The sequence below is a fragment of the Acipenser ruthenus genome, chromosome 9, assembly GCF_902713425.1.
Source record: "Acipenser ruthenus chromosome 9, fAciRut3.2 maternal haplotype, whole genome shotgun sequence".
Taxonomy (NCBI): Eukaryota; Metazoa; Chordata; class Actinopteri; order Acipenseriformes; family Acipenseridae; genus Acipenser; species Acipenser ruthenus.
In genome coordinates, this window is record NC_081197.1 from 17,031,502 (window position 1) to 17,047,759 (window position 16,258).

Below are 16,258 nucleotides of genomic sequence, written 5' to 3' on the forward strand. Positions count from 1 at the left end.
TTACTTTTGCCAATACATTTTAGCACCTTCACGAACGTTCATTCAACTCCTAATTTAAAAAATAAAAAGTTGTACTTTTCTTTTACATGTTTTACATTGAGGTAGATCAAAACAGTTCTCAAACCACATTTATGTAGGAGGTACCTGAGCTTAAGTGAAGGTAAAGCCCTAAGGAATGCTCACATGATCACATGCGTTACTGTACAGACCGTACAGCATGATTTTTAAAGTGATTTACTGTAAAACATTTCTACTTATACATGTTCAAAGTTGTCATTGAAAAAGAATGCTAGTTGTTTCAAGTTTCTGCCATTTCAGATTGGTCTCTATTCTGACCACTAAAGGGACTGGTTGAAATGGTCTTGAGAGTTAAACCTAATAGGATGTCTTCTGATTAGGGTTCAAAGTTCAGTGTTGAAAGGGGTTGACATAGTAACCTGAATACTGTTACGTGTGAAAATGGGTGTTGTGAACAAAACAAAACAAGAGAGTTTAGCCATATTGGTTCAGAAATTTAAAAATAACAAGAATCTTGGGCACAGCAATTGCAGAAATCTGATAGGTGCGCACAGTATGTCTGGTTAAAACAATGGATAATGGATCATTTTAAAGAATTAGTTGCTTTAAGAAAATGCTTGCAGATTGTCTGTCTTGCACTTTCTGGAGCCTTCAGGGCCTTCTTTCTTGTCAGTAACCAACCAGCTGCTTCTCCAAATGACTGACATTCTTTGCAGCCAGTAAGTTGTCTTGACACTGAAGACACTGCTGAGGTGAAATGACCTAAGAAGTAAAGCAGTAACAGACTTCCCGGAAGGAAAGGCAAGACAAATGAGAACTTTCTTTAACCTAGTACCAGGTTGAAATGAAAACACTGCTATTTCATGTGTTTCTTTCAAAACTGCACATTTGAAACTCGTATAATGAATAAAAGTGCATGACAGGTAAGATTTATGAAATTATTTTGTTAGCTACAGCCACTTTAATATCTATAGTATACAAAGGGTGTTATTTTTTTTTTAAGGATATAGAAACTGCCAGCCCTATAATGGCTGCCTTTGTGAGGTTATTTTTCCCGTTATCGTGTGGGCTGGGCAAGGGGAAGTGCACAGAGATGAAGCTTGTTTAATCTATATTGAACCGTCTTGTATATTTGCATGCACTCAGAAAGGTACAGAGAAAACACTTGCAAGCATCATTGCAAACTTCATATGAAGCTGAACCAGATGCCTGTATTTAAGCCTGTTGCATGTCCTGTTGATAACATCTAACTGCAGTTTGATGAGATTTGCCCATGCTCTTTTGTGCTCTGATGCAATTTCAAACAATCCCACAGTGTAATTGCTTCAAAAATGTGTTTTGGTGAATTTTTTTTTTTAATAGAACAAGCCTGCAACTGTGTTTAGTATCAAATATGACATCGTGTCTGGACATCTTGTAGTGCAGGAACCAGGAATCGTTTACCCTATAGGTACAGATTCTCTATTCAAAGTCTTTTTTGCTGCAGAAAAATTTGACTTGTACTTTTTGGTACCTACTTCCTGTGCTGTGTGTGTATATATATATATTTTATATATATATATATATATATATATATATACATATACAGCTCTGAAAAAAATTAAGAGACCACTGCAAAATTATCAGTTTCTCTGGTTTTACTATGACTTGTACTTTTTGGTACCTACTTCCTGTGCTGTGTGTGTGTATATATATATATATATATATATATATATATATATATATATATATATATATATATATATATATATATATATATATATATATACACATATACAGCTCTGAAAAAAATTAAGAGACCACTGCAAAATTATCAGTTTCTCTGGTTTTACTATTTATAGGTATGTGTTTGGGTAAAATGAACATTTTTGTTTTATTCTGTAAACTACTGACAACATTTCTCCCAAATTCCAAATAAAAATATTGTCATTTAGAGCATTTATTTGCAGAAAATGACAACTGGTCAAAATAACAAAAAAGATGCAGGGTTGTCAGACCTCGAATAATGCAAAGAAAATAAGTTCATATTCATTTTTAAACAACACAATGCTAATGTTTTAACTTAGGAAGAGTTCAGAAATCAATATTTGGTGGAATAACCCTGATTTTCAAGCACAGCTTTCATGCGTCTTGGCATGCTCTCCACCAGTCTTTCACATTGATGTTGGGTGACTTTATTCCACTCCTGGCGCAAAAATTCAAGCAGCTCGGCTTTGTTTGATGGCTTGTGACCATCCATCTTCCTCTTGATCACATTCCAGAGGTTTTCAATGGGGTTCAGGTCTGGAGATTGGGCTGGCCATGACAGGGCCTTGATCTGGTGGTCCTCCATCCACACCTTGATTGACCTGGCTGTGTGGCATGGAGCACTGTCCTGCTGGAAAAACCAATCCTCAGAGTTGGGGAACATTGTCAGAGCAGAAGGAAGCAAGTTTTCTTCCAGGACAACCTTGTACTTGGCTTGATTCATGCGTCCTTCACAAAGACAAATCTGCCCAATTCCAGCCTTGCTGCAGCACCCCCAGATGAGTCCAATTTGCAGCTTTGCCCAACACCTGGTCGTCTAATGGTTAGACGGAGACCTGGAGAGGCCTACAAGTCACAGTGTCTCGCACCCACTGTGAAATGTGGTGGAGGATCGGTGATGATCTGGGGGTGCTTCAGCAAGGCTGGAATCGGGCAGCTTTGGCATGAATTTATTTATTTTTATAAAAGGGATACAGTCAGTCAAATACTGGACGTACTGTATATGATGGCAGCTAGTGAGACCATTGCATGGGAATGGATTAGGTACCAGAAAACAACATGTGTAATATAAATGTGTAATGTCTGCACATCCCCAATTAAAACATTAAAACAACAAGAAAAGAACCAAAAGATCTTGAACACAACAAATGAGGCCCGGTGCTAATAAGAGGGAAGGAAATGGAATTGTAAAATCTTGATTTATCATTTCTAAATAATACTTTAACCTAAAAAGCACACCTTCACTGAACATTACCCTTAAAGTTTTACCCTGGAAATACCCATAACCAGCTGGGTACCAGTTACCAAGAGTAGCCGAGTCTCCTGTGATTTCCCCATGATTCCAAGAATGGGCACTACAAGCTAAGGATATAAGTGAGCTATGCTACAATAGCAGTATGACAGAATCAATAGCTGTTGACCTGTTAGGAAACATCTAATGTAAATATAGCACACCTGTACATAACCTGCATTGATTGTAAAGAAGGCAATTGCAGTCTGTCAAAACTAGGCAACGGAAGCCTGTCTTCCTGATTCCATTATAAGTAGTGAACGTTAGCTCAGTCATTAAAAGCGAGTACAGCTACTTCGTAACATCCCAACAACCCTGGGTGTTTTTTCTATTGCTTGATGCCGAAGATATCCTTACCCACCATGCACATTGACATAAAGACAAGTCCAGCCCAGTAGTTAGTAGTAGTATTATATACTGGGCTAGTCATTATCATGCTCTTTGTACCTGCTGGCTCAATTTGGATTGAAAGCCTCTTAGTGACAACAGAATGCTTCCTTTTGACTATCTTTTTTTTTATTATTATTAAAAAAAGAAAAAAAAAATGTTAGCAAACCTTTTAGGGTCATTACCTGAAATGTTTAACCACTGAGTTTGATTTTAAGGCAGGAACTACAGTATCTCTCTTTGGTTTTTTTAAAAAAAAAAAAAAAAAAAAAAAAAAACAACATATTCTACTGTGTCTCTGTGCATGTAGTTACCCCAGAAGATATATTATGTCTACATTGTGTTCATTCAAATGCATGCTCAACAAAGTGTAAATAGCAGGGGATAATTTGCTTTGAAAACCTCGTCATGAGCTGTAACTAATAGATGAACCTGTAAGTGTGCATGTTTTTTTGATGTCACATTTCAGGGCTGTGTGGGACATGCAATAGAAAAGATATATATTCATATGTAAATAAGCAGTGGTTTGTTAAATAAAATACACATTGCAGACAATATTTTTGGTGTTTAAAATAAAAAATAAAAAACTCTTCAATATGCAGTTTTCCCGCAATATTCAGTTTTAAGGCCGCTACACAGCAGACCTGAATCTTTCACACCCCAGGCAATAGAACTTGCGATGCTGGGGTGACACTGAAGAAAAAACAAGATTGAATCCTGTTGCGCGACAGAAGGGGTCAGAGCAACGACAGCTCTCTTTCCAAGCGTGTTCTACCAGGAAATAATAGAATCTAAAATTAAGTGTAAAATCCATAATTTTATTTAATTAGTCTGAGATATATTTCAAAGGACATTACAATTACAGGTACTTTGTCACATGTTTTTGTTTACTGTGATTCAATTTAAATTGACGAATTATGAATTGTAAAAAGATGGAGGTGAATATCATGGAGTACATTGCCAAAGAAAGAGAATCATCTGCTATAGATGAAGATGTCTGGCGGTATGGTAAGTTACAGTATGTTTATTAATATTTCTTTGTGGAGGATATATTCAATTTCTGTAAAGTTTAGTGCTTTTTTAGTCACTATCCCTATGGTTACATTTAATCTTGGCACTGTATATATATATATATATATATATATATATATATATATATATAATCTATCTTTATTTTTATATAGCACCTTTCATAGTGGACCACCATCACATAGCGCTTTAACTGTGAACTGTGCATTATATGCAGAGTCACTTACAATAGGACATTGATTTAACATCTCATCCACAGGATGGAGCACAAGGAGGTTAAGTGACTTGTTCAGGGTCACACAGTGAGTCAATCGGTAGCATTTGAACTGGTGACCGTCAGTGGCAGAGGTGGGATTTGAACCGGTTACCTTGTGGTTACAAGCTCTGGGCTTTAACCACTGGACCACACTGCCTCCTTAAATGTCCTTTAGCAGTTTTTAAAACAGGGCAAATTAAATCTTTATCACAGTTACTGTTACTTTTGTTTTTGATACTTTAGAAGCTTCTATAAGGAAAGTGGTAGCACAATTAAAATATAATCTGAGGGTAAATTAATCTTAAGGTGAAATATTGAAAAAGTAGCAGGTTATGCATTGCGTCTTTGATTTCTGCTATTCGTCATCATTTATATAACTGGCATTGATTTGTAAAGAAGGCAATTGCTGTCTGTGAAAACTAGGTAACTGAAGCCTGTTTCCTTTATAAGCGGTGAATGTTAGCTCGTCATTAAAATCCAGTCGGATGTGTTTTTTTCATGGTGGGTTTTATTTATCCTTTTGTACAGGTGCCGTTGTGACCTGAGCTGATATTTAGCTCCATTGTCTGGTCTGGTCTGGTCTATTGATCAGTGTATAAATAGATTGTGTTGGGTGTCAGTATTGAATAAAGAGTGCTGCATAGCAATGCACGTCAGATGACAAGCCAAGACTGATTTTAGGTCTCTCTACGTTGATTTGTAAATGAAATGACCTGCTGTTATCCTTTGTAAACTTGCTTTTCTTTTTATTTTATGCATGCTACTTGCCCCTGGCTACTGTCAAGGTTTTAAATAAAAACTTGGCAGTATAACTGGGTGAGACATGTCTTCTTTTTCTCTTTTTTTTTTTTTATGACTGACGTTGATAGTTTTACCTAGCTGCTGCTGCTGCTGCTGCTGCTGCTGCTGAAGCTATTTGTTGATTTAGTTGCCATGGAGACAGGACATATTAATGTGCAGTAGGAGATACACTGGTTAATTTAATACGGAGCAAGGGCTGAGGTAGTTACAGATGGCTGTAGAGGTAATTGGTTATACCTTGAGCATCCAGTCTCCACATGTTGTATTATGAGGATGCACAACTGGGACATATCTAAGAAGAACCAGATGTTTTTCAGGTCTGATTTTTTTGGTGTTTAGGTTGCCTTAATTAAGGAATTCAGGCCTGATGCCCTGGATGTCAAATAAAATATCCTCATCGCTTAGTGAATGGAAAAGATTGGAGCATCGAGCCTGGTGACGGCTGAATTACCGAGCAGCCTTGTATGTGACCGCGGCAACAGCAGCTGAATAAGACAGAGCGATGCGGGCAACAGTAAGTTCAAGTGTTAAGGCTTTTCAAATGTATTTTTTTTTTCTTTTTTGATTAAGCATGACAGTAATTTGATTGGAGTTGCCAGCCGGTATTCACAAATGTTTCAATGGTTTTTTCATTGTGGGGAAAAAAACACAGCAATAAGAATCAATGCTGGAACCCAACATTCTATGGATTAAATTGAAAAAAGATTTACTATCAATTCATTCTATAAAGAGCTTTAATATGGAGTTTTCTGTATGTATTTTCAGAATGCTAGGTGGATTCAGATACTACTGTACAAGGTCTGGTAGGAAGCTTTGTTCTGAGCACAGAACTGGTGCTTACTAGACTGCATGTGGTACATATTAACATCTATTCCCAAATTATGTTCTGAGACTGCTTCAATGTGGGTCTGGCTGTGAAAAATGAAAAGCCAACAAACTGCAATTGTTGCTTTGCAGGCTTCTATTAAGGAGAAATCCTAAATATATATTGTTTTTTTCTAGTATTTGCCTTTCATAACATGGCACTTACAGAATCAGTATTCCTGATAATAGTATCCGTTGGAAAATGGAATGTAATAGATATCATTTTATAATGCTGATTTTAATTTAGAGTTTGATAACCTGTTGTCTAGGGACTGTGTAATCGTAGGCTGTGCTTTGCTGATAAAACAGGTGTGCATGGATATCTGTTTGTAGATGTACTGTATAAAATGCACTTTAATGAACGCTAATGAAGAGAATCCATCGGGGAAGTGTCGACTGAGCCAAGGTTAGCTGAATTCATGTTATTAGCTGGAGTTTATGCAGACTAAACCTGCTTACCAGAAGATAAATATCTGGATTAGCATAGAAAATTGGCACTATTGCTCGGATTCTGCTAATCCGTTTTTTAAGCAATCTTTCTGCCTTTTCATTCAGGTTATCAAGTAAGCATTAGCATGCTGTTTACTTCTGCAGTCTGAGGTAGGGAGGAGATTTTTTTTCTGCTGGTTTTTAAAAGCATTTCAACATAAAGTTCAATGCACTTTAACAGTATCGCAGAGTAATCAACAGTACTTAAATACAAAAGACTAGTATTTTTGTAATGATATGTAAAGGAAAGTACTTGCATATTTACATAGTAGAGCATTGTCTCAGTGACAAGGTAATTGCATTTGTTTTCATGTGCTGTTTTTCTGACTATAGGTTACCGCAAAATGGCTTGTGATTTAGTGATGAGTGCAGTTTTGCAACACTTTTCTGGATTATGACCTACACTGTTTTTTTATTTTATTATTTAATTTTTTTTGTACAGTTTCGGCATTGTCACAGCAATGATGTCTTTCAGAATGATTTACAGAAGGGGTTTTCTATTTGGTCTTGAGGTACCCAGAGGATTCCTTTTTTTTTCTTTCATTTTTTAAATTTGTATTTTAGTCTGTTGATAAACGTAGGTTCTAAAGCAATCACTGTAGCTTTAAGCTGTTTAGAGACGGTTTTGTTTTAGTACTCTGGAAAACAATTCATGTTTTAAACAAAATGTTTTTGGTTGAAACAAAAACATACTGTTGGGGGTATGTGACTTACAGGAAATTGCCATTCATTGTATGGCCTTGTTTGAAATTGTTGACTGTATAGTGTAGAACTTTGACAGACCTAACTAATGTAATGCACATGTGAAGGTGTGTGTTTGGGGGAGGGGGGCTATGTGTAGCACACTTCAGATGGAAAAGCAGGCAGTAGAAACTCGATTGGCTGGTGCCTCCGTATTCAACAGTGTTCACCCCCCTATTAACAGTCTTATGATGAGTGTTTCTAATATTTTGTATGTTCCCTGTGTGGCCAAAGAGAATTGAAGTCTGTTATTTCCAACAGAGTCCAAAATGATTAAATGCAACCAATTAAACTTCTCTCTAGGTTATTCTGTTAATGATTTAATTAAACCTATTAAACCAGTGAATAGTCCTCCAGGACTTGAGATCATGGATTTGGCTCTGTTCTAAATCAGTTTACTGAAGCATACAAACTATCCTTTTGAAAAGTCAGTTATACAGTTCTAAGTTAGGTGGAAAAAATGGAGAACCATAATATGTTATTCAGCCCCATATAGCCACTACACTACCTATAGCAGTTTGTAGAATGTAGCAGATAGTTAATTTGAAATTAGATTCCTGCTGCGGTACTTAACTGGCCATTTAAGCAGACATAAAAAAGGCTGGAATAAAGACAGAGTGGAAGCCATTGGGCCCAGGGAGACTTATCCCTTTTTAGTACAACATGTCCTTCAGGGAGCCACTTAATTACTCCATGAATGACCCCGGTGAGGTTTTAAAAGTGTAAAATCTCCATGTGCAGTATATTACAATATTACATAGATACTTACTTTTTTTTTTTTTTTTAAAGGAGTAATTTGTCCCCCAGCTACTTTAGTGAATTTGTTCATCTTTAAAATACTATTTAATTGATTTAATTTGAAGTAGTGGATTTTAAAAAAACATTGTATGTCAGTCTGGCTTCCATTAGGTTTTCTTTTTTTTTTTTTTTTTTTTTTAAAAAGAAAGGTGAGGAGAGTGGCACTGGCTGCACTTAAGCACCACAAGAGTTTCCTCTCAAAGCTTGGAAGCACACGTCAACCCTTACCTTCTTGGAACGTAGTACATTCATTCCTGGGCCTCTCTCAAGAAGGCGGCTGTGTGGTCATTTTCTCATGTAGACTCATACTAATTTAATTTGGCACCAGCATGATTTGAAACTCTGGGGATGTCAAAGACATAATACTGTAGGTTAATGTATTAGCCTAGGATTCTAGGGGGTATTGTATCTTCTGATGCTAGGACAGCCTTGTCAGCCTTCACTTTATTTCTTCTATTTACTGCAATTACTTTTTGAAGCAGTAGTTTTGATAATGGTTTTCGAAATTGCAATTATTTAATCAACATATAGGCTGCAAAGTGACAGAGAAGTGTGGCTGCATTTTAAAATAGTTTCTGCTGAGCAAACGCTTCTAATTGAAAATGTCACCTAGATTTATGTCAGCAAAAAACTAAAGCTAGAACTCAGGCCCGCCGCCAACGCCCAAAAAACATAAATGTTTTTGTTTAGTAGGCTGGTTTATTATAGCCCGTTACTATAATAGGCATGACTCTATAGTAAGGCCTTTACACTTGAATTCAATCAGTATGCTGATTAGAATGCAGCAACAAAAGTAATCAGACAAACCAAACCAAACCAATTTCAATACATGCAGAGCAAATGAAGCTACCGTCATAAAAATAAACTCTGCAGTATCCACTTTCACTTGTTTTGCAGCTTCACAATATTTTGGAACCTCAACTAGCATATTATTTTCTTTCAATACTTTTGAGTTTGACTGTTTTAGTCAGTTGAGCATCAATAATAATATATATATATTTTTTTTAAAACAGAAGATTAGGGTACGAAGGCGAAGTGTTTGCATATGCCTGCTAGTACTAGAAAGAAAAAAACGGGAAAGAAAACAGCCCTAGACATCTGAACACATAGATTAAGTATGAAGCCATGGTTATCCTTACTGAGGGCAATCGGGTAAGTGTTGTCATGACTTTGGATTTATGGTTCCGTATTCAAATTAGGGGATGTTAATATGAACCGTCTTCATGCAGCAAAGTGTGAGGAGCATTCCATGGCTGGCATTCCATAGAAAACTGCTGTCATTCCCTGCCATTCCACTTATAGATTATGTATTCAACTTCCTAATATTGAGGTATGAGGGGTTTTAAGCTGTCATTTAGTTTTGTCTATTGTTTAAGGGGCAATCCTTTTTTTGTCATTCGTTTTTAGTAAATCCCGTTTAGATCTATTGAATAGACCCCTAAGAAAGCCACTTGTAGCAAGGTACTATTTTGTAAGTAAAATATTTACTATTTTTTGTAAAAATCTCCCAAGACCGCATAGTTCTTTCATTAGTTAAAAGCTGATGAGGTGAAAATGTTAACATTTTAAAATTGAATTTAAAGGCAACATTTTGTTCTTGTGTAACAGTGAAAAGGTTGTTTATATATATATATGTGTGTGTGTGTAACACGGCTGCCACTCACAGTCGTTCATTGCCTCTAAAATCAGACCCAGGACACAGGAATTGAGTTTTTGAAGCGCTGACGCGCAATTTTTCATAAACAAAGCTAAAGAAAACACCTAGCTCCATTTGAGTGCTGACTACACACGTCAGGAACCTTTTCTAATGAGCCAGACAGCTAAGCTGTTTACCAGCTAAAAATACACAATTTTAAAGAAAAACAAAAGGAACACTTTTGTACTATTGAGTCAATCGGGCTCCTTCACACAGCAGCAGCCCTGAAAGGACTGGCTGCTGTCCTTAAATACCCTGCACCTGGCTCTAATTTACAATAATAGCCAGGTGCAGGTGATAATTAACAATAAAACAATAATTAACAAAAGGTTTCTGGCAGGGAGGATATTAACCCCATGGAACCGCTTATGTAGCAAAGCTCTCAAAGTGAAGGACGTTTATTTCTTAAAAGCTTTGACGGTTCATTGGATAGAAAGAGAGTTACTTCTATCTACTGTCAAAGTGAGTTCCAGTATCACAGAAGTGCATCTAGTCTGCTGTATTACATGTGTGCTAAACATTCTTTCACTTCTCAAAATACACTTTCTAGTAGTTTTTCTGCTACAGACAACAACAATACAACAACAAATGAAACCCGTCAGTTTCGACAGAGTACTCTCTTAGAAATTCAGGTTCATTGCAAACCCATGAATCAAGCTAAGTACGATACTATATTATTATTATTATTATTATTATTATTAATTATTTCTTAGCAGACGCCCTTATCCAGGGCGACTTACAATTGTTACAAGATATCACATTATACATTATTTCACATTACATACAATTACCCATTTATACAGTTGGGTGTTTACTGGAGCAATCTAGGTAAAGTACCTTGCTCAAGGGTACAACAGCAGTGTGCCCCACTGGGGATTGAACCCACAACCCTCCGGTCAAGAGTCCAGAGCCCTAACCACTACTCCACACTGCTGCCCTATAAGTATAACCAGTGCTGTTGGATAGCTACTGACTGCAGACCCATTAACATTGTAGCTTTGTTTTATTTCAATAACCACATTTATTTTAAACAATATTATTTACAATTATGGAGGATATAACTGTTAATGGTTGAATGTTTTGTTTTATTTAGGCAAGTTCAAGTTATTAATAAAAGAAAATGTATTATTATTATATATTATTGTTATTATTATTATTTAAATGGCAGTGAAAAACATTTATGAGTAAAGGAAGCTGATCGTTGTAAATGCAATGTGAGTAATAAACTGACTTTTGTGATTTAGCAGACAATTTAACAACAGTACTGTATTGTAAATAAATATAAAACTTTGAAGAGAATCCAGAAATAGGAAAACGGGAGTTTTATGCTGGGTTGTTTTTTTGATGGTGATAATGATGATAGCGTAGACTGCTAAAGTTTATGTGTTCTCCTCAGAGGAGCCGGCCGGGTTTGTGAAGTGTATAAAAAATGCCCAAATGAGATTTCTCTGTTCAATATTCTTTATTTCCTTGCCACAGGTTTGTTGCTTTTAGTTACAGCATTAGAATACATAACTCAATGAAACTTTGCTCAAAGTACCCTGTGGGAACGATCTCTCCTCCTCGTCCCAATACACAACCAAACTCAGAGTGCGTAAGGTCTTCCAGTTAAAGCTACAATAGCATTAGCTGCACAGTACAAAACAGAGTACCAAAGAATAATTTTTGCTGTATTAATTCTACACTCATAACTTTAATAAAATAATCTGAACAGTGCAAATACTGTAACCTGGCCAAAATAATAGAAAATACATTTATTTGTATTGGTTTTCACTAGCATCCTGCAGGTCTGTGTTTAACCCTTGCCAGTGCTGATCAGTATTCTTCCACAGAGTAGGTGACTGCAGGGGTTAACGTCTGCTTCAGGAATCTCAAACGTTCCCACGGAGGTGCTGAATGATTAGTAATGAGACAGACGTGGGCTTTCTGAGCTGCCATGGGCAATTAGATCTGTCTGATGTGCCCACTCCACACGTGGGCTTGCATTTCACATTTGATGTCCCCAGACCCCTAGCTTGTATGAAAAACAACTCCCCCAGATGTCCCCAGACCCCAAGCTTGTTAAGCTCATAGATAGCTTTCGGGCATGTCTGTATGAGAATTATTTATTAGTAGGTGTCTTTTATACCCCACACACAATAGGCACAGTACAGTTAGCTGTTCAGTTATGATCAGAGCTGTCATATTTGAAGTGAAGGGCATGTTATTAGAATGAGTAAATCAATTTGTGGTGCTCATGGAAAGTACTGGATTGGCCACACAGAAGTCTGAAGTCCTCTCTATCCATAAAGCTGGGTTAACACATACCCTCGAATGTGTTACCCCAGTTATGGCCATTTTTATACCAAGTGGCTCAGTTATCTATGTCATCCATTCCTTTTTTTTCTGAATTGAGTTTTATATCAAGTTGCCTGACCGGTTTACCTAGATTTGAAGTCTAATCTGTTTTAATTTAAGGTCATCCTTGTACTTAACACAATTTAAGATGGTCATTGAGAACATTTTCATTGTACCACATCCAAACTGTCTAATGATAAAATAATCACATTGCCACTATTTGTTTTATTATTATTTAGGGTAAAAAAGAAAAGAAACAATTGCCACAACAGTTATGAATCGTCTCCCAAGACAGGCAGGCATCAAATAGTACAACATTCTGGGGTTATCGTTTCGGACATCCAGAAGCAACAGGTTTAAAATTGAATAGCAGATCCAAACGATGGCACTAATGCCACTTGAGAAGAAATATACCATCCTTAGAGCTAAGACTTGCTTCTTGTCAGAGATTTCACAGTTTTTGAAATCCTACGCAGCACCTTACTATACAGTATTTAACGCAAGGTGTTCAATACAAACTGTAACCCCTTATAAGCAGCTTTTGACAACCTATGTGTAAAGCAACCTATGTGTACAAGCTCTCAAAGACCAACAGTAATGATGCTTCTCTTAACACAGTTATTCAAAGAATACATGGCCTATTTCACAAAGCTTTTACCACCATGTCACCAAATAAATAGTACAAGAGGTTAAGTTCCTATGTGTACTGCATTTGGTTCTTGCTTGCTCTGTGACGTAGCAGTATGTTTTTGGGTTTACAATAAAATTTAAAAAAAGCGCCCCATATACTTTTATAATGTCTGCCATGCAAGGGTTGCTGGAATGTGGTGCTGTTTTGCATGTGGTTACATTGATGGGTTTGGTGCTTTAAACACTATGGGTGTACAGAGGACCCACTACTCGCACTCAGAGACTTCATACTTGTAATCTGCCAGTCATGAAGTTTACGTTGTGCTAATTTATTCTTTTCTTCTAATCCACTTAGGTAATCTTGGTCCAGGTGAACCCAGGTGAATCCTTCACGATAAGGCGGGAGGATGGTCAGTTTCAGTGTATTACAGGTAGATACTATTCATTTTCATTTGCTTGGTTTGCTACATTTGTAAGGCATCTGAAAAGAGCTCAAGAGACCTCCCTTGTTTTTATGCACATAAAACAAAAAATACATCATTTTTTTTTATTATTATTATAATCCCACATAGAATCCATATATTTTTTTGCCCACAATGTAGCTTTCTGTTCCATGACCTATTCATAACAACAAACAAACAAAAAACACATATCTAGCCTGGATTTTGTTTGAACTCCAATATCATCGTCTCATTAGAATGGAACCTTCAGAATGGAACCTCTTGTAAGGAGGTTGGACCATGACTACACTTGTGCCTGCATTCTCATAGGGCAGAATACCTGTACATCTGTCTCTGTATTAGGCCAGTGATTCAATTAAAACTGTATCATAGTATGGGCTTTCTGAAACAAGTCCAATCACACCAGGTCTGAGACAACTGTTTAAGCTTTTGTTATTGTTAGGAGATTATTGAATAAAGGCCACAGAGACCAAAAAATTGCAAAGCGCTTAATGTAGCAATAAACGCTTTTACTCAGATTTTCCGCTGAAGTAAGTTTATTATTTGTTTGTGAGAGTATGATTGCCAACGTTTTTAAACCCGTTTAATGCTAAATATTGTAGGGATGGTTTTGTTTAATAACTTCAGATAGAAGGCTTTTAAATTGATCCTGTTCTTTCAATACATTTCAATTACTATATGTTTGACCCTGAGTGAAAGAGGTACAGTTCTGTAGCTGCGTCCATACCACTGCATGCAGTTGAATTGGAGTACAATTCTGATGCACTTCTTACAGTGTTTTTCTTACAACAGACACAAGACCAAAACAAACTGGTCAGTTGACTGCCACAAGTGCTTCAGTAGAAAAGGGATAAATAAAATGACTCTAAAATATTTCTATTTCTGTAATTCTCTAGATCAGCAATGCAATATCTGAATACACTGAGCTATAATACAAGTAAACACTGAAAATTAAGAACCACCCCCTTGAACCAGCAACTTAAAAGTGATGACTTTTGACAACCTGTGAATCATCCCTGAATTAAATCCTTTGACGGCTTTACAGAACAGTTTTGTATCCCTCACTGATGTTATGTGAGCTGATGTGGGAGGCAGCTTGTCTGGTGATTACAGTACAGGTTCCTAAACCTTGTCCTTGGAAGGCCCATAAACATGTTTTAGTTCTAACTCTTAACCAGTTCAGGTCTTTGATCCTGTCAGGTCTGTGTTTCAATCATAGTTATGACACTAACTTAAAGTGCTTATGGCTAAAGAAATAAGGCCCAATTTAAACATGCATTTAGCCAACTTACCAGAAGGTGTGTTATTATAGACTTCTTTATAGTAATATGTGTGATTCAGTCAGATGTAAGAGCTTTCTGTTTGAGGTAAGTTTAGGCAGTATTAAGTACCCATGATATTTTAGAAAGCACAGTACAGCAGTATTACTCACCACCTATTAGGTCATTTTGTTTGCTCTGTTTTATTAGGCACAACAAATACAGCAGTTTCCTTGGATTTCCATATGTCATAAATTCTGTGGCTAATTAAGATGTTAATGCTTTTAGCATTGAAAATGCCTTAAACCAAAGAATTGCAGCATTTTATTTGGTTTGTTGTAGATGTGGGTGTTACAAGGAATATTTACCCAGCCAGTACTCAGTGTCAGCATGTATCTGAGTCACTCAAAATTGTTATGGCTATAGAGCTATGGAAATGAAGCTACTTCACAAGGCAAGTTTGATAGGAAAATTAAAAAATAGGTGATGGGGATCTTTACTGTAATTTGAATGAATGGTTGCTGCCAGCAGCCTGTGAATGACAGCAGACACGATTCATTGATAATTTGCAGCCTGCTTCAGAATGAGTATGAAGCGATGACTCATCCAGATTTTTTTCCAGCAGTCCCAAGTTACCAGATGAGGTTTTAAACGGTGCTTTGCTTAAAGCAAAGAAAAAGGTTTAGATGCTCGATTTTTAAGACTATTTTTACAATTTCAATATAAAAACAAGTTCATTGAAGCAAATAAGAATCTATGAATACTGAACATACTTTTTTTAAATATATTTTTTGAACCAAGCAGGATTTTTCTAGATGTATTTATTTATTTTTTATTTTCAATTTAAAACGTCAGTGTCTAACCATATTCATTTTTACACAAAAAATATAATAACACAATGCCTTTTTAGTATCCTGTCTATGTTTCTGAGAACTACTATTGAGACCAGTGGGGTGCTTTTACTCTGTGCTTTTTTAAAAAAAAAAAACACCACAATGTGGTGACTGAAACAGAACACAAATAGAAAGAGATTCTAAACCACAAGATTATTCTTCCAATTCTGTGACACTCCTCCTTACAAGAAGGACTTCTCATTGAGGGTGGCTGTCAGCTCTACTGAAGGTTACCTTTCTTGTGGGAGATGTTTCTCTTCATATACTGGATATTTCAGTTCACTGATCACTTTTTTTTTTAACAAATGAAATCTCATTAAAATCGGTCTCTTACCAGCCAATTAACACAGAAAGGATTTGTTTTTAATGTGTAAATACCAGAGACTCCTTGTATAATGTTCAGTGCCATTGGTGACAGGTTATTTGGGTTTCACTGTAGCTGTACTTGACACACAGAGTACTGTTATGAATAATGCACACCCTGTAATTTATAACTGACACCCTAGGAAAATGTCTGTATATTACATACAAAGCATGAGTTACTGAAAGTTGAACTGGACTG

General features: G+C 36.4%; 1 protein-coding gene across 2 annotated transcripts in view; it reads left to right on the forward strand.

Annotated features, from left to right (window-relative positions):
• LOC117405912 (fibronectin type-III domain-containing protein 3A) overlaps positions 1-16,258 on the forward strand; it is a 104,200-nt gene that overhangs the window by 34,957 nt on the left and 52,985 nt on the right. Inside the window, exons 1-2 of one of the 2 annotated variants that reach the window (XM_034009423.3) lie at positions 5,736-6,042; positions 13,439-13,514. In XM_034009423.3, the coding sequence (XP_033865314.3) occupies positions 6,031-6,042; positions 13,439-13,514 (88 nt within the window). In that variant the 5' untranslated portion in view covers positions 5,736-6,030. Of the gene's footprint in view, positions 1-5,735; positions 6,043-13,438; positions 13,515-16,258 lie in introns of those variants that run through there. The other variant, XM_034922916.2, reaches the window with a different exon arrangement.